Source organism: Alexandromys fortis, unplaced genomic scaffold (genome assembly GCF_014885135.2).
Source record: "Alexandromys fortis isolate MF-2015 unplaced genomic scaffold, M_Fortis_MF-2015_v1.1 scaffold_346, whole genome shotgun sequence".
Classification (NCBI taxonomy): Eukaryota; Metazoa; Chordata; class Mammalia; order Rodentia; family Cricetidae; genus Alexandromys; species Alexandromys fortis.
The window spans coordinates 627,252-650,481 of record NW_026068225.1 but is presented as its reverse complement, the minus strand read 5'-3'; the positions used below and the strand labels follow the sequence as shown (position 1 = coordinate 650,481).

The 23,230-nt window shown below is 41.6% G+C and overlaps 1 protein-coding gene across 1 annotated transcript; it reads right to left on the bottom strand.

The window, feature by feature from the left end:
* Window positions 1–861: 861 nt before the first annotated feature.
* Window positions 862–22,176, bottom strand: Tnfsf4 (TNF superfamily member 4). Its single transcript, XM_050130664.1, has 3 exons — window positions 22,024–22,176; window positions 4,369–4,411; window positions 862–2,092 (listed from the first exon to the last, which is right to left on the bottom strand). Exons 1-3 carry the CDS (start codon window positions 22,174–22,176, stop codon window positions 1,737–1,739), a joined length of 552 nt encoding a protein of 183 aa, XP_049986621.1. The 3' UTR covers window positions 862–1,736.
* Between the last annotated feature and the right edge of the window lie 1,054 nt (window positions 22,177–23,230).

The window sequence follows — 23,230 nt, the reverse complement described above, 5'->3', positions numbered from 1 at the left end:
TCACTTGCTTTGCGACTGAGTCAAATTTAGATTTCCTGGCTCCTGTTTTCTCACTCAGTTCCCATTCCATGAATGTCTTCTTTGTGTAAAGTACAGGGTTAATTGTTCCTTTGGAGAAATTCATAAGAGAACTGAGACACAGACCACACATGGAGGCAGGTAGGTGACTGAGTCTGGCACATGCTCACAATATCCCAGAGTGGTTAACAGAGGCCAGCACAAAAGGAGCAGGCCAGGTGTGCTCCAGGGGACGGAGGTTCCAGAGCAGAGGCCATGGCACTCAAGACAACAACCAACAGAACAGTGATGCTTAGACTAGGCCTGTGCACTGCACATCCATAAAAATAGACTTAAATCCCAAACTTAAAAAGCAAAACATGCATTTTCTTAAATATTAACCCATAGTTATAAACAATTGCGTTTTCAATTGTCACTTATTAGGTAAGAACAACTTTACAAAACATAGTCAGTAACCAAAACTGAATACACACACACACAAATCTCCTGAGTCACCAAGATGAAGATCACAGAATATTTTAGCCCAAGTAACTCGTGTAAAACACTCAGCCCAATGTGTGGCCCACAGCAGGCTTTCCAGTAGTAATACCTATAGTTATCTGATGCTCAAACACTTTTATGTAGCATTTTTATTCAACTTCTTTTCATAACAGATTGAAACAGAATGGGAATATAATTATAGATAGATGCTTAAGAGAAAATATAAAATTATCAGACAAAAAAATACAAATATAACTGAGCTAGCTTACTTAGTACAAAGATTAATAGACTTCAAACTTCCTGGAGGCTCAAGAGATAGTTGCTTTGTTGTAACACAGTGTAATCCTTAGGGGGCTACAGAATCATCTAGAGAGATTTTGTGATGTGTTGTATCTACTATTGAAAATGGCCAGAAAATACTACAATGTAAAAATTTATCAAAAATTTATATGGACGTTTTGAAAGAGAAAACTTATAAACCAGGCCTCAGACTGTGAAAATCCTGAGACATCCAGTTCACTATTATTCTGTATAATAAAAATAACCTTAGAGGTGAACTAGTCCATCACTGATGAGTTTTTTTGAGTGGAATCATAGACCCGGGAGAGTTCTTCCAAGGGAGTTTTCTATTATATGTGTTTGGAGGCCAAGAAAGAAATGCGATAGCAAGAGCCCCAGAGTGTCACTTAAACAGCTGTCTTCCAGTCCTGGTTTCCACAGGGTGCTCTTCCTTCTGAGCTCCCATGAAATGAGAGAGGGCTTTAGGCAACATGTAAACATTAATCACTTTAGCCTTGGAGAGGACACTTCACCTGTTACTGGTTGGTGGATACGGCCCTTTTCCAGAATCTTAGCCCCTCCCCCATTCCTTGCTCTTTCTTTTGACAATGCCGAAAGTCTAGAAAATAGTAGCCAAGTGCAGTTTTCAGTGACAAAAGTTTTTTTTACAATAATCTTCTGACCAGCAGAAACAATGCATCTTGAAGAGACATTTATTTTCTCATTCCCAGAAGGTCTCTTGGTAGGCTCAAGGCAATCATGGGATTGTGAGGTCAACTGTCATGCAGGACAGGTTTTAAATATCCCTGAGTGAGGAAGTAGAGTAGGATCTGCATTTGGTCACAACTCCCACAGTTGAACTGGATGGATTCATCTCTCTCAAGAAGAAATCTGTGTCCTGCCCACCCGTGGAGTGGAATTCACAGTGGCACCTGGTTCATGGTGTTACTATAAGATCTTCAAGGGGCACAGAATCCACCAGGTGTTAGCAGGACAAGAAACAATTCCCCATCATTTATCTGGAGGTTTTCGCAGGAAGTATCAGAAGCATTTATAGTCAAGTAAACTATATCTTTGAAGCCCAAAGAGGCTACCAAAGTGAAGTCAACCCTTTGACCATTGTCCATCATGGGCATAGAGATGGAACTTCGACCCTTTCGGAAATGAAGGTTGATCTTGACCTCCTGGAAGAAAGAGCCCTTCAGGTAGATGAGATAAAGCCCATCACAGGTGATGACAATTGAGTTGTTCTTCACCTCCATGGTTTGATACTCATTCCTGGGTAGGCTGATGAATAGTCTCCCATTCTCACATCCTAAAAAGAATTGAAAACAAGATTATTCCTAAGCAAAATATGAGAAAAGAACCTTCCAGTACAGCTAGATCAGGTGAAGAGAAAACTAACAGGGATGGAGATTTTGGAAAGAAAGCAAGGAAGCACTGTGGTGTACCAATGTCTGGAATTTGCTGTACCCGTGCACAAAGTGGAGAGATTGCAGCCATTGTCACCTCAGACATGTAGCAGGAAAGACAGGTTTTGATTTTCCCTGATTTTTCAAAAACAAGAAATGCTGGCCTCTTCGGTGTTTACTTTCCAGTTGAGTGGATAGACTACAGCAAAGGTTAGCAGAGGGACAACAGCGCCTTCATTGCCATGGTCCTGCCAGCTCTTAATTAGCTCTCAAAGCAACTACACTTAACCATTTCCTACGCCTTCCCATCCGACCATGAAATACAGATTTTTCTATATAGCACCAGTAATCCGACTCACTGACAGCATGTCTAGTGGTCTTTGCCAGCGGTCAAATAAGCTTAGGAATACAGCCAAGCACAGGTGCTTGTGGGATCAAAGTGGGCTCAGTCCCACGAAACAGGGAGCCCGGGGACACAGCTATGTTCCTTGCTTCTTCCCTCTACCTCCTATAACCAGCATTTCCTGGAAGGTAGCTTGGAAAGAGTCACGGCCACAGAGAAAGAAAAGGAGGAAGAAGAGAGGGAGAAGGACGAGAAAGGGGGAGAACAGGACAAGCAACAGCTTTGGTAGCTTTTTGCCAGGCCTCTCCAGAAGTAAGCCTAGATATGATAAAGATAGATTATTGAGTCTACTCTGAAAAGAAAAGGGGGGATATCAACATAAATAAAAAAAAGTAGATTCAATCTGAGGTTTTGAGGACAGGCTTGTCCTTTTGGTCTGAGTTTCAGCAGAGGTTAGAACTAGTGTCTGGCTGCTCTGATCTTTCAGTATTAACCCCTATATCTGACTCCAGGTTTTTATTATGAAGACCAATTAAAATTCGCACTATACAAGCTCCAAAGCCTAAGTTTCTCGTAGTTCTGCATCAGCCTGAATATTATCTTGAAAGGCTAACCAACTACATCTTATATACCTACTCTGGCTCATGCTCCTTGATGATAGGAAACAACAGGCCCCCAGTGTAGACCCCAGCTCAATGATTCTTACTTTGTACCAGACCCGGGAGCTGTACTTTGAATCGAAAATAAGAATGACTTATTAAGACAAAATGTACTTCCCATTCATCTCGGAGAACTCAATAAATACTTGACAACTCATATAGAAACTTCCAGTGGTTGGCAGAGATCAAGGACCCAAACGATACTCTCTTGATCAAAATATCAGTGTTTTCTTTGTATAGCTCCCCCCCCCCCACACACACATAGCTCTCACTATGATATTAGAGTAGAATAGAACTGTCAGGGGTCTTTCAGTCATATAGCCTTAGAATTCTTAGATGAAAACAAAATAAAATTCCTACCCAAAAAGCTTTTCTGGGAAGAGTAAGAATGGCACATTAAGTACAGAGACAGGAACTGCGTTGGTCACTAATCCCTTCTTTTTCCCCTGAAAAAAATATTCAGACTCCAACAATTTGGGGATGTAACACTTGCCTAAAGGAAATGTCAGATCCTGTCTTCTAGGAAAGTTAAGATACCACAGAAAAGAGCCTAGGGAAAGCATGGGCATGAGACTGTGGAGACGGCTCAGTCAGTAAGCTATCTGCTGCACAAGGTGATCTGAGTACAGTTCATCGCGCCAAAAAGAAAGGGAGAGGTGAAGAAGAAGAAGAAGAAGAAGGAGGAGGAGGAGGAGGAGGAGGAGGAGGAGGAGGAGGAGGAGGAGGAGGAGGAGNGAGGAGGAGGAGGAGGAGGAGGAGGAGGAGGAGGAGGAGGAGGAGAAGAAGAAGAAGAAGAAGAAGAAGAAGAAGAAGAAGAAGAAGAAGAAGAAGAAGAAGAAGAAGAAGAAGAAGAAGAAGGACAAAAAGAAAAGAAGGAAAAGAGAAATGCCAGGCACAGTGACCCAGCGATGACTACAAGCACAGCCCTGAGGAGGCAGAGACAATGGATCCCTGGAATTTGCTGGCCAGTCTGTTTGGCTCCATCAGTGAGCTCTAGTTTCAGTGTAAGGCGGTCTCAAAATATAAGCTGAAGAGTAATTAAGGAAGACACCCAGTGCCAGCCTCCATCTCCACAAGCACATGCACACACATGCACTCATAAACACAGATATACATGTACCACACAGATATACAAAAAAACTACATGAAGATAGATTAAACTTTTGGTAATACTTACTGGTAATTTGTGCTCTGAGACTTTGGATTGGAGGATACTTCACCTAAGGAAGAAGAAAAAATGAATATTAAAAAAAAAGAAAGGTGAAATGGATACAGCAGCCCACAGGAAAAATACTTGACAAAAGAGAGTAGCTTTTTTTAACTTTTTAATTTTTTTTTTTTTTTTTTTTTGAGGATTTGACCCAGACTGGCTACACAGCTCTTGGTTTTCTACAGCTACAGCATCTCTTCTGATAGGGAATGGAAATTCTGATCTATCACGCGAGAATCTGAAATCTGCCTGCCAAACTCTTTTTTGGTATACTATGTGGGTTTACAGGGCCCCAATCCTCCATTTAAATAGCAGCACTCATTAGAAAGTCCCTCAGAGAATCACTCCACCAGGGGCACAGACTCCCAGAACATATTAAGAGAAAGTTCTGGAAGTTTTTTGTCTGCTTTCTCTTCCACAAGAGTAAACACATCCTATTTTCAAGGGGCTAAACAACCTTCTCTAACCCTTAAAAGCGCAATATGTTTGCATGTAACCAGCTTATTTTATTTATATATTTATTAATTTATTTAGTGTGTGTACATGCATATGTGTGTGCAACTGTGTGTGCATGCAAATGTGTGTATATGTGTACGTGTGTGTAGAGGTCTGAAGTCAACTTTCAGGAGTCAGTCTCTCATTCTATCATGTGAGTTCATCATATCAATCTCCTGTGCTTAGGCTCAGTAGCAACCACCAAGAATCCACTGAGCCACTTTGCTGGACCTTTTTTTTAAAACATGTAGCTTCTCATTAATTAGCTTTATGTAATTTTGTGGTTGTGTGTGTGTGTGTGTGTGTGTGTGTGTGTGTGTACATGCCATGGCCCATGAGTGTATGTCAGAGGACAATTTTATAGAATCAATTCTCTCCTTCCAACTTAGTTTCAGGGGATCAAACTCGGGTTGTCATGTTGACGTCAGTGCGTTTACCCACTGAGCCATTCCACCAGCCAATTAGCTATTCAAAAGCCTTGAATCTTTCCGTTCTCTTCAACAACTTGAAAAACCTAACATGAGCCAAGCTGGCACATGAGAGTAAGAAGTAAAACAGTAAGGACAAGACACTTGGAGATAAAAACACACAGGATTTGATAGCCATAAAGACAAAGAAACTTAAATTGGAGCAGGGTTAAAGATCTATTAGTGAAGGAACATGGGGCAGAAACATCCCAGTGCACACTGAATAATTCCCAAAGAAGGCACCAAGAAACCAGGCTGTCTCTGGAAAAAATGATTAGAAGCCTGAGGTCAGGAAAAATAGGGACCCTTTTTTCAATATGGTGTATTCCCTACTAACAAAGAAAATAGAAAGAAAAAAATGCCCACTGTTCTGGCCAGGAATAACAGCCACAAGGTTATTTTTGGCAGAATGTCCTCATAGAAGGCATGGGAGAAACTTGTTTTCATGCCCTGAGCAGTGGAATCCCTACTTCCCACTCTCCTGGCAGACTACGAGCCTCAGTCAAGAGGATTCCACTGGGGACTCCCACACACCAGGAGGAATCCCCTACTTCTCTTTTAAATATTATCCTGGGCCTTCCTGAACTAAAATCAACAGGCTGCGTAGGGAGGAAGGGCGGCTTTCCCGAGCCCTGCAATCCCTGGGCTGAGGAACAGCAGTGATGCAATGTGCTGAGCATGTGGAGGGAAGCACTTGGATAGAAATGGGAGTCTTGTTGGCCACCCCTTGCCGTGCTGCTCCTTTGTGCTCTAGGAAGTGTTCTAGAAGAAGACCTCCAAAAGACCCGTTACCCTCACTGCTATAATTCCCTAGACAAATGCTCCTGTGCTCTGGGGCTGGCTGGTACCAATACCCATTGTCAGAAGCAGTCTATCCAGAGCCCCGGGGCTCAACATAATGTGCAGTTCTTGGGTTTTTGGTATCAGACAAGCAAGTAATGAGTAGTCAAAGATTAAGTATCACAAGCTCCTGAGGCATCAGATTGTCGTCTTTAAAGAAAATCACAACACCGTGGGCATCCATTTCAGGACCAGCTTTTCATGGTATGTATCTTTAAACTCCCTCAAACAACAATAACAGCAAATAAGCAAACAAGCAAATAAAATAAAACTAGTCCATTGTGATAGTGCACACCTTTAATCCCAGCACAGGGGGCAAAGGCAGAAGGAGCTTATCCTGGTCTCTATATTGAGTTCCAGGTAACCAGAACTACACGGTAAGACTGTGTCTCAAAACACAAAAGCAAAACTAAAGTGGCAACTCCGAGTTAACGAGTTACCTACAAATGAAGAGAGCAGGAAGTTTCCCAGTTCACAAACTGACTTCAATCTCTCTGATCTCAAAGTCCTTAGAGTTGATTTCTTCTCTTATTTCTTCCTTTTTTTTTTTTTTATGGTGCTAGGCATTGAGCCCAGAAGCTTTCACATTCTAGAAGAATGCTTCCCCAGTCCTACCACTGAGCCACACTTCTAGGCCTTCCAGAAACCTTTTGGTTGGTGTGTGACATTGTCTTGTCAACTTTGAACTTACTAGATACATGGTTCAATTATTTTGACTGACTTTGCAAAACACTTCTATAGTGTGTGTGTGTGTGTGTGTGTGTGTGTGTGTGTGTGTGTTGTAGGGGTAGCAATGACCAAAAGGGCATCTTCTGGGACTGAGATACCAAGAGGCAGCCAGGAAAGCACACGTGACTTCCTCCACTGGTTTGATCTACTGCAGCCCTGAACATCCTGTTCCTTCTCCCAAAGGTCACACAGAGTGGAAATTTGCATATCCTCAGAAGTCTCTTAGAAACAACAATTTAGTGAATTCAGGTAGTCTTATGAAATGCAAAAAGGTGATCCTTCCTGCTCCCAGAACTTTCTGCTCTTATTCTGCACTCCTCATACTCAGCCCAGAGATAGTCATGCCTACCCTGGCCAAAGATACTCCCACACTGCCCAGAGACACCCCTACATTATGCAGAGATGCTCCCACACTGCCCAGAGACACCCTACATTATCCGGAGATGCTCCCACACTGCCCAGAGACATCCTGCGCAGCTCAGAGACATTCACCCACAGCTCCTAAGCCAGCATCATGCTTGGCCTGGCTGCAACCTCGTTCTTAAGCTTTACATAGACCTTTTGCATATTATGATTAAATCAACTCTTTTTCTTTACTCCCCTTCCCCTTGAATGAAGAACTAGATAGGACAAGACAAAGAACAGATTGGTTGGCCTCAGATTTGATTCAAATTGTAGCTTTTTTTGGCTTTGCGAATTTGGAAAAAATACAAACCATTTCTCAACTTTTATACAAATGACTATAAGGCTTCATACTGCAACTGGAAGGCACCAAGAGCTAACAGTGTAGTTTAAGGAAAATAACGTTAACCACCCAGCAGTTTGCCTGTCACAAATGCTCAGGAATCCCTGCTTATTCTCGTCTCTATTTCCAGAATGTCTACCTATCAGCTTCTGCCCATCGGAATCACAAGCCCAGTCCCAAAACAAATCCTTGATGATTGACAGCTGTATTGCCATAACAAATATTTTAAGACACTTTGTCCATACAAAAACTTACAGAAGCTGCAATAATAACTACCAATACTTCGAAGCAACCAAAAGTTCTGGAAAAGATAAAACTATGGAGCAGCCACAAGGTGACCATTATTTTCAGTGCTAACAGGAAGTGAGTCATCTGGCCATGAAAAACTGTGGAGAAAACTTCACTTTGTATATCTGTGTAAAAGAACCATCAAAGAAGGCTCCACTCAGTGTGGCTCCAGTTGTAAAACATTTTGGTTGAAGCAAATTTATACAGACTAAAAAATCTGGGGATGTCCAGGGTCAGGACCTGGGGTGGGGAACATTGAGTAGGGGCAACACAGGAGATGTTTGGGGATAGTAGAGTTATAATTAGGGAATATGTGTCATTATACATTAGTTAAAGCATAGAATATAGAAAGTATAGTATCAAAGGTGAACCTTGTAGTAAAACAAAATCACTTTTGACTGATAATATCTTCAATGACTATAAATCTCATTTCCCCTACTTAGAATATTTTGTTGTAACCTATAGAAAATTGCTTTCAGCCTGCTGATTTTCAGTTTCTTAACTGTAAAATAGGAATAGAAAAAGTATTGTCTCTGAAGGCTGGTGTTAAATTGATTGAGATTTTGTGTGTAAACACTTGACATGACATATTTAAGGGGTCAACAAATATCAGCTATTGTTCTGAAAGCACAGAAAACAAGGTCAATGTCATTTTTATGATCTATTCTCCATAATACTGTATTTGATATATGAGAAATGGAAGCATAAATTAAAGAATAAAACAAAACTACCAAAGTTCTTGAATCAAGTTTTCTCTGTATAACCCAGAAAGGACCTGAGCCCAGTGAGAAAGTGTTCCAGAAGCAATCCAAAGACATCTGGTCTACCCCCACATATTAAACACCATGACTGAATACCAAGAAGAACAAAAACCCACAGAGCATTTCCAGACACCAGGGAAACTGGGAGATATCAAAGAGCCAGAGGCTTTCCACACAATCACAGCTTGCAGAACAGCATTTCCTTACTCTGCAAAAAGTGAAGGTCTCTCATCACCTTCACAATTAAAGATCAAACTCCAGAACTATCCAGCACTGAGTACAGTCTGGGGTTTATATGGGATTGTCTCAGAAGCACAAGAAAGGTACAGAAGAAGTCATCTTCGTGTTGAAGATAATGTCTCAGAGGAAGAAATTAAAGCCATGGAGGTGAAGGGATTTGACTCCTGCCCCCAACTCCACTACAATTTTTATATCATCCCATGATTTTTTTTTTTTTTGTTTTCCCTTGCTTAGGTTGCTAGGGATTGAATTCAAGGTCTTGTCCATGTAAGGCAAATGCTCTATCACTGATCCATAACCTCTGTTCTTTCTTTCTCTCTTTTTTCCTCTATCTTTTTCTTTCTTCCTTCTTTCTTTTCTTTTTTTTTTAAAGAGGGTCTCACTAAGTTTCCCAGGCTGACCTAGAACTTACTTTCTATCCCAGAATGTCCTTGAACTTTGAGCCTCCTGCCTCAGCCTCCTAACTGGAGACTGAAACTCTGTGGCAACAGATCTGACATAAATCTTTCTGCGTGAATGAACACGAAATGAAGAGAAACTGCCTTGAAGATTGTATTATTATCCCATGCCTGTGTTCTTGTGTCCACTTCAGCACCAGTGCTGAAGAGAAAGGTTGCCTTCCAGCAGATTAGCAATAACTTTATTGTGATGACACCCAGGGAAAACCCAGAGCCCATGCTTTCTCCTTAGGTGTCAGATCTGGTACAGGTGAAGAAAATAAGAAGGAAGGAGATAGAGAAGGAGGGAGGAAGGGAGAGAGGGAGGGATAGGCAGGAAGAAAGGGAGCAAAGGAGGAAGGGAGGAAGGAAGAAAAAGCAAGTGTTCCCAGGGCCAACTCAGTACCTAGGTGGCAAGTACGAGGTATTTGACAACCGTCTATGTGATGCATAAATCGTTTCTGGGGACAGCTAATAACACCAAAGGAAGTTAGTCTGGTGGTTCTTAAATTCTAAGATACATTAGAATCTCCTAGGAAATTTGTGAAAAACAAAAGTAGAAGTGGTCAACTTATTCACAAAGCCCCGACTCAAAAGGTCTGGGTTGCCAGATGTGGTGGAACATGCCTTAAACAGCAGCGGAGAGGCAGAGGCAGGTGGATCTCTGGGAGTTCAAGGTCATCCTGATCTATATGGCAAGTTCCTGGCAAGTTAAGGGGCTATATAGTGAGACCCTGTCTCAAAGAAAGAAATAAAAAGGGATTCACAGTTTGGAAATCACTAAATCATCAACTTCTGAAGGCTGAAATCAAGAGAGAAGACTTTTAATAAGCACTGTGGTAGGTAGTGGGGGACTGGTGCTTAGAAAAATCTTGCTGTTCCCAGAGAGCTATCCAATAGTTGATGAATGATATGATTATCATATTATTTGATGGTTTGACTAAAAGCAGCAGCAAGTTATTAGGTATTGTTTGACATAATGAGATCAGGTTATATCCATTCGGAAAAAAAGCATAATTTTGGTTTTCTTTATCCCTGGATAGAATTCCATACTATACATGTCCTTTGCCTTTAATCTTTCATCTGCCTTTAGGTTAAATGAAATAAGCCAGATTCAAAGAGAGAAATACTGCAAGTTCTCTAATAATGTGAAATCTATATTTATGTGTTTCTCATAAAAATAGAAAAAGGGCTCAGGCAGTGGTGGCGCACACCTTTATTCCCAGCCAGCACATGGGAGGCAGAGGCAGGCAGATCTGTGAGTCTGAAGCCAGCCTGGTCTACAGAGTGAATTCCAGGACAGCCAGGGATACAAAAAGAAATAAGGAAGAAGAAAGAAAGAGAGAGAAAGGGAGAAAGAAAGAGAGAGAAGCAAAGAAAGAAGGAAGGAAGAGTATAAAAGAGAGGAGAAAGAGAACATGAGACAGTAAAGGAATATATATATATATGGGTTGACTAAATATATATATATATATATATATATATATATATATATATATATATATATATATGTGTCAGAAATTGGGACCATTTGGGAATAGGAAAAGGACCAGCAAGGGGTGGGAATGGCTAATGGTAAAGGTCAATGAGTGAGGTAAATGAGAACAAAGTATAATAATACAATACATGAAAATTTTGCAGTGAAAAACTTTACTTGTATGCTAACTAAATACTTTAAAACTAAATATTACTATATGATACCCATGATACTCAACTTTGTGAACACAAAGTTAGAACTTTCACACTATTTGGTTTTGACAAATTTATATTCCATTCATAAAAGTAGTCTCTCTACACGAAACTTTTAGGAACTATCAACAAGCAACGCATTCCCCAGAGTTCCAGAAAATGCAAACAAAATTATCTCATGGTTTGGTAACACACGGAGAAAACACCTAGATCTAGCTTTTGAAAGAGCAAAGATTGAGATCAGCTGAAGATACTCTACTATGAACTGACGGAAACACCTCCAAATAAGGCCACTCTCTGCATAGTTAAGAAAAGGGGAAACAGAATTGAGAATTTCTGACAGAGCCATGCACTGAGACAATCTTGTTGAATCCATCTCCTTTTTCTTCCCTGCTTGAAATCACCCTACGACACATAACAATTACCTGTAGTTAGAAATAGGAAAATGAGAACCAAAGCTGTTTGGGGCTGGTTAAGGAGTAAAAGGTACTTAGTTCAGACTTACAGTACTCACTCTTCCCTCTGTTCCAAGATACCTTAAAAATAGTTCATAAAAAAAGCATTTATCTGGCGTACAAAACTGATTTAAACTGTTTTAACTATTACTAAATAAGATTAAAGTTTCAAATTTGGGGATAATGGTCAAAATACTCAGATTTAAAAATACCCCGAAATTCTCCAAAAGTAACTCCTCAGACAAGACACCCCTGTAGGTTCTCAATGTAGATCCCAAGGACAGCACCATCATGTGGGCTCTGACTGGGTGTACCTGTCCGGGAAGGGGATAGCAAGCCCATGGACAAGCTCAAGCGGGAGCGTGGAGGAGTTGGAATTACATAATTTCTTGGCATGTTCAGTAACATAGATGAAAGAATTCAATGCATGATCCTTCTCCAGCTGCTCATCCCCCATCCCCAGGAAGGTGACAATGTCTGAAGAGATCATCTTTGGAGAGCGTGAGCTTCTGATTCTGACTCAGTGGGATATGACATAATGCTGTTGACCTTATACTCATCTGGCATTTTTCTGGAAGAGTGGTAACTGTGCCAGGAGCAAATGTTACTCATCCAATATGAAACCAGGAAGTAGGCTCTGCAGTCATATTTGGAGCTTGCTATTCCTCACTCAATATCAGGGCACAATGTAAAAATCTTGAGGGGGCACATGAATGACCTGTGAGTCACTTAAGGAGACTGGGAAATCTGAGACAAATAATGCACCATGCCACCTCCACTGTGACAGAGTTGCTGTTCCCACCTTGAACTTCCAGCATGGGAGGAGATCTGAGAAGTCGTGAAAGCACAGCCTAGTAAGTTCTTAGGCTGCTACTCAAAAAAGAAAAGTGGGATTTTTTTTCACACTTCCGTACTACAGCGGACTTGGAGAGTAGAATTCCCAGCGTGAGGAGTTATTATGTATTTCATGGAAGCAGCCTGCTGCAAAGAGTGAGCTCTGCTTCTGATCAAAAGAACTCAGAACCTCGTTTAGGGAAACAATTGGGAAGAGGAGCAGGCAAAATCTTGGCCAAGAAATCTTTAGTATTCATTAAAAACTTATCCCTAACGTTACATTCTCTTAGAGACAGAGGCAGTGGCTTTGTAAACCTTGCTTTGAAAAGTTTGTAGAACTTTTTGTGAACATGAATTCTCTCCCCCCAAAAAAATCTTCTTCATGTTCACCCTGAACCCACTGACAGAGTCTTAACCCAGCTTTGCCTTCCTCCAGACTGCACAGCCTGCTGTAAACCTAGTGGCCTCCTCTTTTAACCATCCCAGTCCTGTCATCAAACTGCTTAGTGCCGGCTGCATGTGACTCCCTAGAGGAACTCACCACTCTCTGTCCCAGAGAACAAGGACTGGGGTTTCATTGTCTCTGGTTCCTAACAGTATATCTCAGATATTCAACAAAACAACAAAAACAGCCAAAAGTATGCATGTGACCCGAATATTAAAATACATGAAGAAGTCTGTGACTGAGCTAACAAATTAATTCTTTGTATCCTCAAAGGCAAGCTATTCTTGTAGTAAGATTTCCCACTACAGATTAGCTGGGGGATTCTTCACATAACACTGATAGAGGGATTACCAAAACGTGTCTCTCTTCCTTCCCCCTCAGTGACTGAGAGAGTCTCCACTAAAATATTCTTGCACTGACTTAGCACCTAAGCACCTGTAAGAGTGCATTTCCAATGCCCCCACCACCACTGCATCAGCACACTTCCTGCCAGGCCTCAAATATGACATTCTGTAATTAAATTTGCTGAGATGCTCACATCATCTTTCCAGCAACTGTGTGGTCACATAAAAGATGACAGTGTCTCTTGTAACATTGTCCATTGCCCACGATTGTTGAAATTGTCCTGGATATCTTTGAATATAAGGAAAAGCAGCAAAAGCTCTGCCATTGGTATCTTCTGCTGGGAATCACCCATTTCCTCATACTATATAAGAAGGGATCACTGCTTAAAAAGGCAACCTAGTAGAGTGGGCTGGGCATCAGACTGGCAGTAGGGATTTCCTGGTTTCTGTACTGAGTCTAGAACAAATCCTTTCCCTTTCTGGCCTTTTAATATCCTCATCTCTATGTCCAACCTCAAACAAAAATGACTGCACTGCAGAGCCTCGTGACAGCTCCATTGCAGAAGTTCATCAAGTCATGTCACAGAATCCCAAAGACTCGTCTCCAAACAGTGTGTCACAAGACCTTCTGGACCACAGATCGTAACACAGACCCTGCGGACTTAAGAGAAGCTGCAACCCCCTTCCTCCTGAGAAGAGAATTCCCACTGGTAAGTAATGAACAGTCAGGGGCAGGGCATACCTAGTGCAGTGAGCTGCCGAGATTCATCAGCACAAAGCTGAACTCGGCACGTGCTCTGGGGGAAATTGAGGCTGGCAAAGGTAAATAGTGAAGGATAAAATCCCGAGATTATAGCAGAAGGAGACCGGTGATGGGGAGACTGAGGAGAATGCCATTTGAAACTAAAGCTTTTCAACTAATTAGCAGAAGAGAGACCAACTGCCCAACGCCAAAGGAAAGGATTCTCACTTTTTAAATCTCAACTGAAAAGAAAAGCAGGTGTAGCCTCCTGCAAAATTCCTTACTGAATATCTCTGCCCTGCTTGGCTAAGGGGTGCCTGTCTTACGCCCCACTATTCTCATTTAACTGCCTTCTTTTCCACTGGGTAACCAACTTTCAGAACAAGGAGGACTGCGTTTTTCTTGGTCACCATTGAGTCAGTGCCTGGTGGAAACCAATGCTCGGTGATCACTAATTTAAAAAAAAAATGAATAAAAGTTTCTGTAGTGGCATTTTACTTGCATTTTAATAAGTACAGCTTGCCTGAGGATCAGAGAGTAAGACAGCCCTACTGGTCAGCCTTATAGATCAGACAGTGGTAACACACACCTTTAATCCCAGTAGCCACACTAGTTGCCATAGAAACCGGGCGGTAACAGTGCATGCCCTTAATCCCAGCCCCAGAGAGAATTATAAAACGGGAAGAAACAGCTCTCAGACACAGTCTCATTCTGAGATTCCTGGAGGCAGGATCACAGTTTTCAGACTGAGATAGAGGTAAGAACCAGTGGCTTGCTGTTTTGCTTTTCTGACCTTCAGATTGAAACCCCAATTTCTGTCTCTGAGTTTTTATAAATCATACCTCAAGTTTTAGTGGGTTGAACAGCATGCCCTTCAAATGCAAGTCTGCCTAAAACTCAGAATGTGTCCTTACTTGGAAATAGATATAAATAAAGTTGTTACAGATATAAGAAGTCAAAATGACATCAACAGCATTAGGGTAGGTCCTAAATCTAACATGACTGATTCTCTTCAAAGAAAAAGAGAGGTTCCCCAAAAACAAGAAGGCAGCCATGTGAAGGGCAAAGGTTGGTGTGAAACCAAAGAACCTGAAGAACCTTTGGCAACCATCCAAAGCAAGAAAGAAGTAAGGAAGGATGCCTGCCTAGTACCTTTGGCGAGAGCATGACCTTTCAGCATCTCCAGCCTTCAGGACTGTGAGAACCAAGTCCTGTCACCCAGTGTGTGATGCCGAACTGCGGACGCCCCCAGGAAAACACTGAGCAGTTGAATGTGCGTTTGTAGGTAGTGTAGAAATCACAGACATATCATCACATTAATTACTTGACTTGGTGTTTTATAGACACTAAACACATGTTGTACAATTTATTTTATGATGCAGCAAGGCCTTATTTTCTTCCCTTGCTGATAATGCTGATGTTCCTTTACACTTTCTAATATTAACTGTCACTATTAAAACCTTTGTCTGTCTACTTATCCGGATTCCAGGGTCCTGCTGTTGCTGCCTGCGGGGAAGGCCTGCCCTCAATGTCTGTCACTTAAACACACCGGAGTCCTCAATATGTTTCCCACCAACACAATGCTAGACTTTGTAATTAAGACTTTTATCCATACTATTTATTAAACAATGTGAAAATAATTAATTTGAAAGTCTCTTTTTCTATCTTAGTTAGTGGGCATACTTAAAAATGTTATTAAGAGCCAGGTGGCACATGCCTTTAATTCTGGCAATCTGGAGGCAGAGGAAGCCTGGTTTACAGATCGAGTTTCAGGACAGATCTACACAAGGAAACCTTGTCTCAAAAAAAAAAAAAATTAGAAATTGTTATCAAAGGCAAAATTGTACAACTTGACGCACCTATGGGACATCTCAGATGAAAGATCTAAAAAGAAACCAATCACTCGAGTCATTTCAGTGTTTCCAATGTTGTGAGCCAGACCGTATAATCTTCTGCTGCTCAACAGCCAAGTCTCTGGAGAATTGGAAAACTAGAATGAACCTCAACAAAAACTGAAACAGCACGGTACGTGTATTGTAATCCTGTAACTCTAGATTTTTTTCAAAAAATATTGACTTATTTATTTATATGTATGTGCCTGCCTGAGTTTTGGTGCACCGTGTATGTGCATGTGCCCACAGAGGCCAGACGAAGGTGTCAGATCCCCTGAAATTGGAATCCCAGGTGGCTATGAGCCACTTGGTATGGGTGCCAGGAACCAGATGAAGTCCTCAGAATAGCACTAAGCACGCTTATCCACTAAGCCATCTCTCCAACCCTGAATTCCAGACTTCTGAACCACATTTAACCAGACCCTGAACGTAATAACACTTCACAGCTTCATAAATTCCCCATTCTGTCTGCTTTTATTCTCTACTATGACCATAAACAATTCTACATTTTAAAAAAGATAGAAAACAGAACTCTTTCCAAGGTGAATTTTTTAATTCCCAAGCAGAAATCAAGTCTGTGAAGCTATAATTAATCTTAACATGGTGTGCTTACTGAGTTATGGGTTGTAGTTGAATGCAGTTGAATGTCTGTGTTGACATCCACACACACCCACTACAAAGCAAAGGATCATGCAGCAGTGTGGTTATGTAAATATGCCCATGAATAGCAATAATAATCTTGGCATTTATAAAGCTTGCTTCTCAAATGCTTGATCCTCCCAACCAAGTTCCAATTTCAAAAGTCTTAAACTGACATGCAGGGAATTGGCTCAGGGTCATGAAGCTAAAAGCCTGGAACAAGCCAGACGTCTGGTTCCTGGTTCACTGGGTACTCCTTTACACTTCAACGCCTCTGCCGGATGTCTAAGGTGACCTTCTGTGTTTCTGTACAAGGAAGTATTTTTGCTTCTTCATTTAGAAAGCATCAAAACTAGCAAAGCACAGGATGTTAGAGAGTCCAGTTTCAAACTAACTCCTCTGTCTATTTCATCAGTGGTGATGAGGAGAGGCGTGTGCTACCTCGCAGCCTGGGGTTTCGCTGTCATCATTTTCTTTTTACCCGTTAAGTCATAATAACACTGCGGTGGCTCCTCTGACTCACATGCTCACAAGGGATTAGTGCTCATTTTCCATGAGCACAAAACCCTTGAAATGGGAAGAAAGTGGCATGCTCTTTGAGACTGCAGAGCACGGAGGTCATTGTTACCAAAATGAAAAGAAGACGCCAGGCAGGGTTGCTAGCCCCTTGGCAAGCCTGGGTCTTCAGTGCTAGTAGTTGTGGGCAACGGTCAACAAAGATAAGGTAGGGAAATCATATCCATAGGCCAGCATGTGTTTGTGTCTATCTATATGTGTATTTGTGGGTGACACTTTTCAACCCAATTCCCATTCGCATTCTTCTCTCCTAATTTAAACACTTGGGTCAGAACATACATGTACCTAAATTGCTTGTTTAGAAAATACCATCACTGTAAGAACAAAAATAATATTTCCCAATAATGTTCCTCCTCATCTATGTGATTCCTGGGAAGAAGGTTTTATCTTAGATCAGCAGAGGTGACTAAATTGATTTGGTTAAAAAGGAGAGCAGGCTGCCTTTAAGATGTTAGGGGATGATTAGTTTTACTGTGGTGCCCCCTAGTGCCAGGGAAGAGTAGGTTAGTTTCTGTGTTGCCAGTTTTTAGATCCCATGCCCAGAAGGAAAATGTGAAGAATCACCAGTGTTCCTAACTGCCCCCTCTGGCATAAAATAGAAGAAATCAAGCTTTCCAACACTATTTACAAGATCCTGTGCCATCCATGCCTGCCTAGATCTTCAGCTTCATCTCCTCCCTCCACTCTCTATGAACACTCAAGGTCAGCCATGTTGACTGATTTGCTAGTGTGCCTCCCTCCTCCATCGCTCCTGTCTGTGTAGGAAATTCCACTCTTCTCTCAAACATCAGTTGAATTATTTAATCTCTTCCTTCAGCTCTCCCGACTCCCCTCATACGTACTCAGACACCTTGGGCAAGCCTTCATCCTCCTCTCCTCTCCTCTCCTCTCCTCTCCTCTCCTCTCCTCTCCTCTCCTCTCCTCGCCTCTTGCCCCTTGAGCAAGTTTCCACATTCTGCTGCCTTTTTGCCTCACCTTAAATCTGACCATTAATCCAAAGAACTTAAAACAGAAACAAATTCTTGTCCATGCAGGTACCCTATACTTCCAATAGCATCCTATATAAAAAGGCACTTAGAATGAAGGTAAAGATGCCCTAGCTGATAAAAAGAAGTCTAGTATAGGAGTCAAATTTGATTAGTTAATTAAGTACATAGGTGATTGTGAGCAATTTACCTACCTTCTTTTGGCCTCTATTTTTTGTTTTTATAAAAGACTAGCTAATACCTCCTCAAAAACTCAGAGTCTTTGGGCCATTTCATTAATACCCACTATCAGAGCCTCAAACTCTTTATGATAAATTAATTCAACACTGCAAATGTTCTTTTTCTAATTCTCAATGAGTTGCTCAGGAAAAGCAAATTTCACCTGCATTTGAAGTTATTTTATATATATGGTTGAATAATTTCTAAGAAAAAGACATGTTTGATTACATGTAGTTATTTAAATTAAGCTAATTCTAGACAAAAAGTCTAGAGCAAATTCCTCTTTCCGGTATTTAACAATACAAAAATAAATTGTTGAAGTTATGATATGAAACATCACCAAGAAACTGAATTCTAATTTTGGCTCTCCTTGACACAAACCACTTCTGCTTTTCCCAGCAGAAAAAAAAAAGCAACAAGAAGGTGAGATTTGTTAAGGAAAAAGTTCTTAACTCTGAAAAAAAGGTCACGATAAAGGTGACACAGAGCTTGGAAGACTTCAACAGCCCAGGAACACACAAGTATAATTTACAAAAGTGTCTCACAGGCTGGGGAGATAGTTCAGATGATATGGCATTTGCCTAGAAAATATGAGAAACTAAATTCAATCCCCAGAACTCACATAAAAATGCCAGGCATAATAGTGTGTGCTTGTAATCCTAGTTCTGGGAAGGTAGAGACAGGAAGATGTTTGGGTTCTACTTGCCAGACAGTCTAGCCTAACTGGTGCACTCCAGACCAATGAGAGATGTTGTCAAAGAGAGGAGGAGGCACTTCTGAAGATGACATTCGAGTTCGTTCTCTGGCCTCCACGTGCGACTGCCGATACACATACAGCCTTGTACACCAAAGCAAGCACGCACTCATAAACCCATACATATGCACGTATGCATATACACCCCCACAAACACTACAATAAAAATAATAAAGATAAAAGGCTTCTCACCCCCTAGACCAGTTTTCCTTCTGCTATTGCTTCCTAGTTAAAGTTCCAGATAAGACTGAAGCCTGGCACTTTACGGAGCACCTCTTGGCAACGCCCAGTGTGTAGGGCCAGCAACCGCAGCCTTTGGTTTTAGAATTCAAGCCACTGATATTCTAGAGTCTTTGCGTCCTTCCTCATTCTAAATGGGGTATTTTATGAACTCAAAATAGGTTATTTACGTATTTACAGAGAGCATAAATTAGAAAGAAAGTGTGTGCAGGAAAAGAGGATTTCTTCCAGGCTAGTCTTAAAAGCCAAGAAAGCTGTTCATTTGGGCACAGAAGTCTGCTAACATACCTTTTCTGTTCCTTCAGCGCTCGGCCTATTCTTTGAAATGCTATGTTCATTATCTGCTGGGCTGAAAGAGACCTCACTGTCCATCTCATACAGTCACATACTCTTACCAAAGAGAAAACCAAGACCCAAAGGAGAAAGTGAGCTAACTGCATGAGATGTGGGTGAGGACTGTCCTTTCTTTCTTTCTTTCTTTCTTTCTTTCTTTCTTTCTTTCTTTCTTTCTTTCTTTTTTTGGTGGTGGTGGGCATGGGGGAAGTACATTCCAAAGACAAAAACTGCTTTTCATATATGTGAATGGCATTTAACCCAGTAGTTATTATTACTAAATGAACTTGAAAGAAAACTTGACAGCCAGAGAAAGTTTAAAAGCTGTTACTTCAGAATCTCGACTGTAGATAATTAAGGCTAAAAAGTAAAGCTAAGAAATAAGGGGGAGAGACAGGATTTGTTTCAAAATATTTTGCTCTCACAATAGGAGCGGGGGGGGGGGAGGCAGTTTTCCTGGTATAGAATACGCTTTGCAATTCAGTTTCCCCTGACACAGCACTACAACATATGTCTCCCAGGAGAGCTTTAATTGCATCATCCCCACCACCTGATCCACCCGCAACCACAACACCAAACATTGGTGTTCTCAAGTGTTAAGGGCCCCTTTGTCAGAGATATTATCTTCCCCCTCTCATCTCTCCTCCATCAATACAATCTGACCAAGTTCCAGGGCAAACACATTCAACCTGTCCATGTTCTCCTCCCCTTAGTAAGTGAGGCTAAAAAGAATGATTCATAGCATTGCGCAGGTGCTACAGCAGTGCAAACGTTCTAGATAACTAAGGCCCCAGATCATCTCTATCAAGAGCAATCAGGCTCCTTATTTCATGAGACAGCTTCAATGTTCGATGTACCTCTCCTAACTTTTGATTCTACTTCTGAGCCAAGACCTCAGAAAACAAATTTTCTCCTAGATTGCAGTTTAACTTAAGGCCCTAGAGATGTGGCGTTCGTTTGATTCCCCACCTCTGCTATAGAGTTGCTGGTGACTTGAAGAAAGGACCCCTATTCTTTCCATGCCCTGGGGGACACTGAACACAGAGGCCCCAGGCACCAGCCCTTTATGCCTCTTTCACTTTCTGCTCTCTCTTGTTCTTCCCCGATGCCCTTGGTTACCTGGTTACCCTAGACTGGGGCCTTGTACCCTGTCTTCATCATCCCACAGAGTAAGGAAACACACAGCCCTGCGGTTTGAAATGGCCCAAGACGCCCTGACCTATTCAATGCACTCAGCTGGTCTATTTTTGGTTACTCTGTCTGCTTTCTTCCGAAAAGAACCGAATTCCGGTCTGTACCTTAGGCATCCTACCACGGACACAGTTCTCTACCCTGGTGCCTTCTCCCCAGAGTCCTTATCATCCGGAGTCCTGTGTGGAGTAGAGGTAGGAGGACCAGTACGGCGGAGCTCTAACTGGTAAAGCAGACTTGAACATACACTTTCCAATTTATGCTCTCTGTAGTTGTTTAAATAACCTTTTCTGAGTTCATAAAATGCCCCATTTAGAACAAAGAAAGACATGCCAGCTACATTTCTGGAGTTTGTAGGCACAAGTAGCAAGCACCCGACACGGTTCAGCGGTCGTGAACACATACACTCCCACTAGCTTCTATATACTGAAAACCCCACTTCCTGTAAACAGAGACAAGCCCAGGCATTTGCCTGGACTCTTCATCATATCCTGGTTTAATCTGAGGTAGCTGTACCTCTGACATGTCCATTAAAAATAAGTTCCATTTTGCTTGTCATCTATCACGGAAAGATTTCCTGAGATAAAGCAAACACTGAGGAAATAATTATGAAGCCAGATCCAATAGGAGGTTCAAGGGAGACTACAGACAGTTACCTTCTACAATGAAGAACATTTAAAAAACACACACACACACAAAAAGCACACGCACAAAAAAAAACCCTCTGGGGTTTTAAAGTGGTTGTCAAAAAACAAATGGCTATGAGATGAAGATATATGAGCGCACACACATGTTGTAGCTGTTCAGATAAAAAGCCAGTGATGGGAAAAAGCTGAATATTGACACCTTCAGGGTTATCAAAAAATCAGGTCTCTTGAATATCTGTAGATGCGTATGATAGGATCTGTTACTGATCTCTTTTGTAATGATGCCTTGATTTGATAGTTACCAGGATGGATAGGCAAAGCAGTGACCCAAAGCTTCAGGGTGACAGCTCACCAAGACACATTCAGATTTTTGCATTACAAAGAAAATGACAAAAAAAAAAACTAACCTAAAAGCAGGGCTTCTCTGCCCTTCAGCCTGCCCTGCCTCTGCTCCTGTTGAGCTAAGAAGGGAAGGAAACACCAAAGGGCATCTGACCACACATTACAATCACCTGGTGGCAATGGCAAGGCCCTCACCAGGTTTAACATTCAATTATTTCCAGGAAACTGCAGCTGTTGTAACTGCCATTCACCAAGATCTGGAGAAGAAGCAACACCCAGTGATGTATCTTACCGGAGCAGGATAGAGATGCAGGCAAATGTAGACCAGGCACAGGAGCAGCCCCACTCCCTGAATCCCAGAGACCACCATCGATAGCTTCTTCCACTTGAACCTTGGCCTTGATCCACTTTCCAGATTCTCATTCAGGGGCTGAACCCCTTCCATCTTCACAGTCTGTGTGCAGAAAAGATGCAGATGTGGGGAAGGGGAACCTGGGGAAGACTGATCTTTACCACAGAGAAGATAAGGGCACAGCCAAGCCTGCAGGTCAGAAGATAGACAAAGGTCCCAGAACCTGAGACAACAGGCAATTGAAGGAGTGAGGCAGACTCTCTCAGTTTTAACTCTGCAGCTTTTGCAGGCGGGGGAACTTCTATGTGACTAATCTGAATTTCCCCTTTACTTTCTTTCTTTTTTTTTTTTCCCTCTGGGCTAACAGGGAGTTGTTTTTGTGGCATTCCAGTTATGAATCGAGTGACTTCGAAATGACAGTCACAAACATGTGCTATTAGGGTTTTTATTGTAGTTTTTTATTGCACCAGTAAAGATAGATAAAGATCATCTTTTTGTTCTTTTACCGCCCCCCTTCTTTTTTAAGCACAGCTTCTTTATCAATCCCTCAAGATGTCTTAAACCACAGAAGAGATTTGAGGAAATTGCTGCCCTGACATCCTTGTCTGTGTTATACAATTAATCTCCCAGCCCTTTTTACGGACCCTAAAATAAAACCCACGCAACTTGCGCTTGAGATGAAAAGGACAAAGAGGAACATAGGATGGTGGATTATGCAGACAGGCATAAAGGTGAGGTCTTAGAGTTACATAATGCTTTGCGTTAAACCAAATAAATTAGTATTTATTGAACAACTGCTATGTGTCAGACACTGTTAAATGACCTTGCAACCATCATATTTATTCATTTCAAGGAAACTCAGTAAACACATAATTATTTTCTTACTATCAGAAAAGATACAGAAGAAAATTCTGCCCTCCCCCTACTCAACTTTTTATTTTCCCCACACATAATCTCTGCATGAGTAATTCGAGTTACCTCTGAGTATTGCTCTTTTCTTCCAAGTGCTGGCTAGACTCAAAACCTGCTACGTAAGAATATCTTCCCAGGGCTGGACAGATGACTCAGCGGTTAAGCTCTTCCTAAGGACTGGGGTTCAAATCCCTGCTCTTACATGGTGCCTCACAAGCCATCTGTAATTCTACTT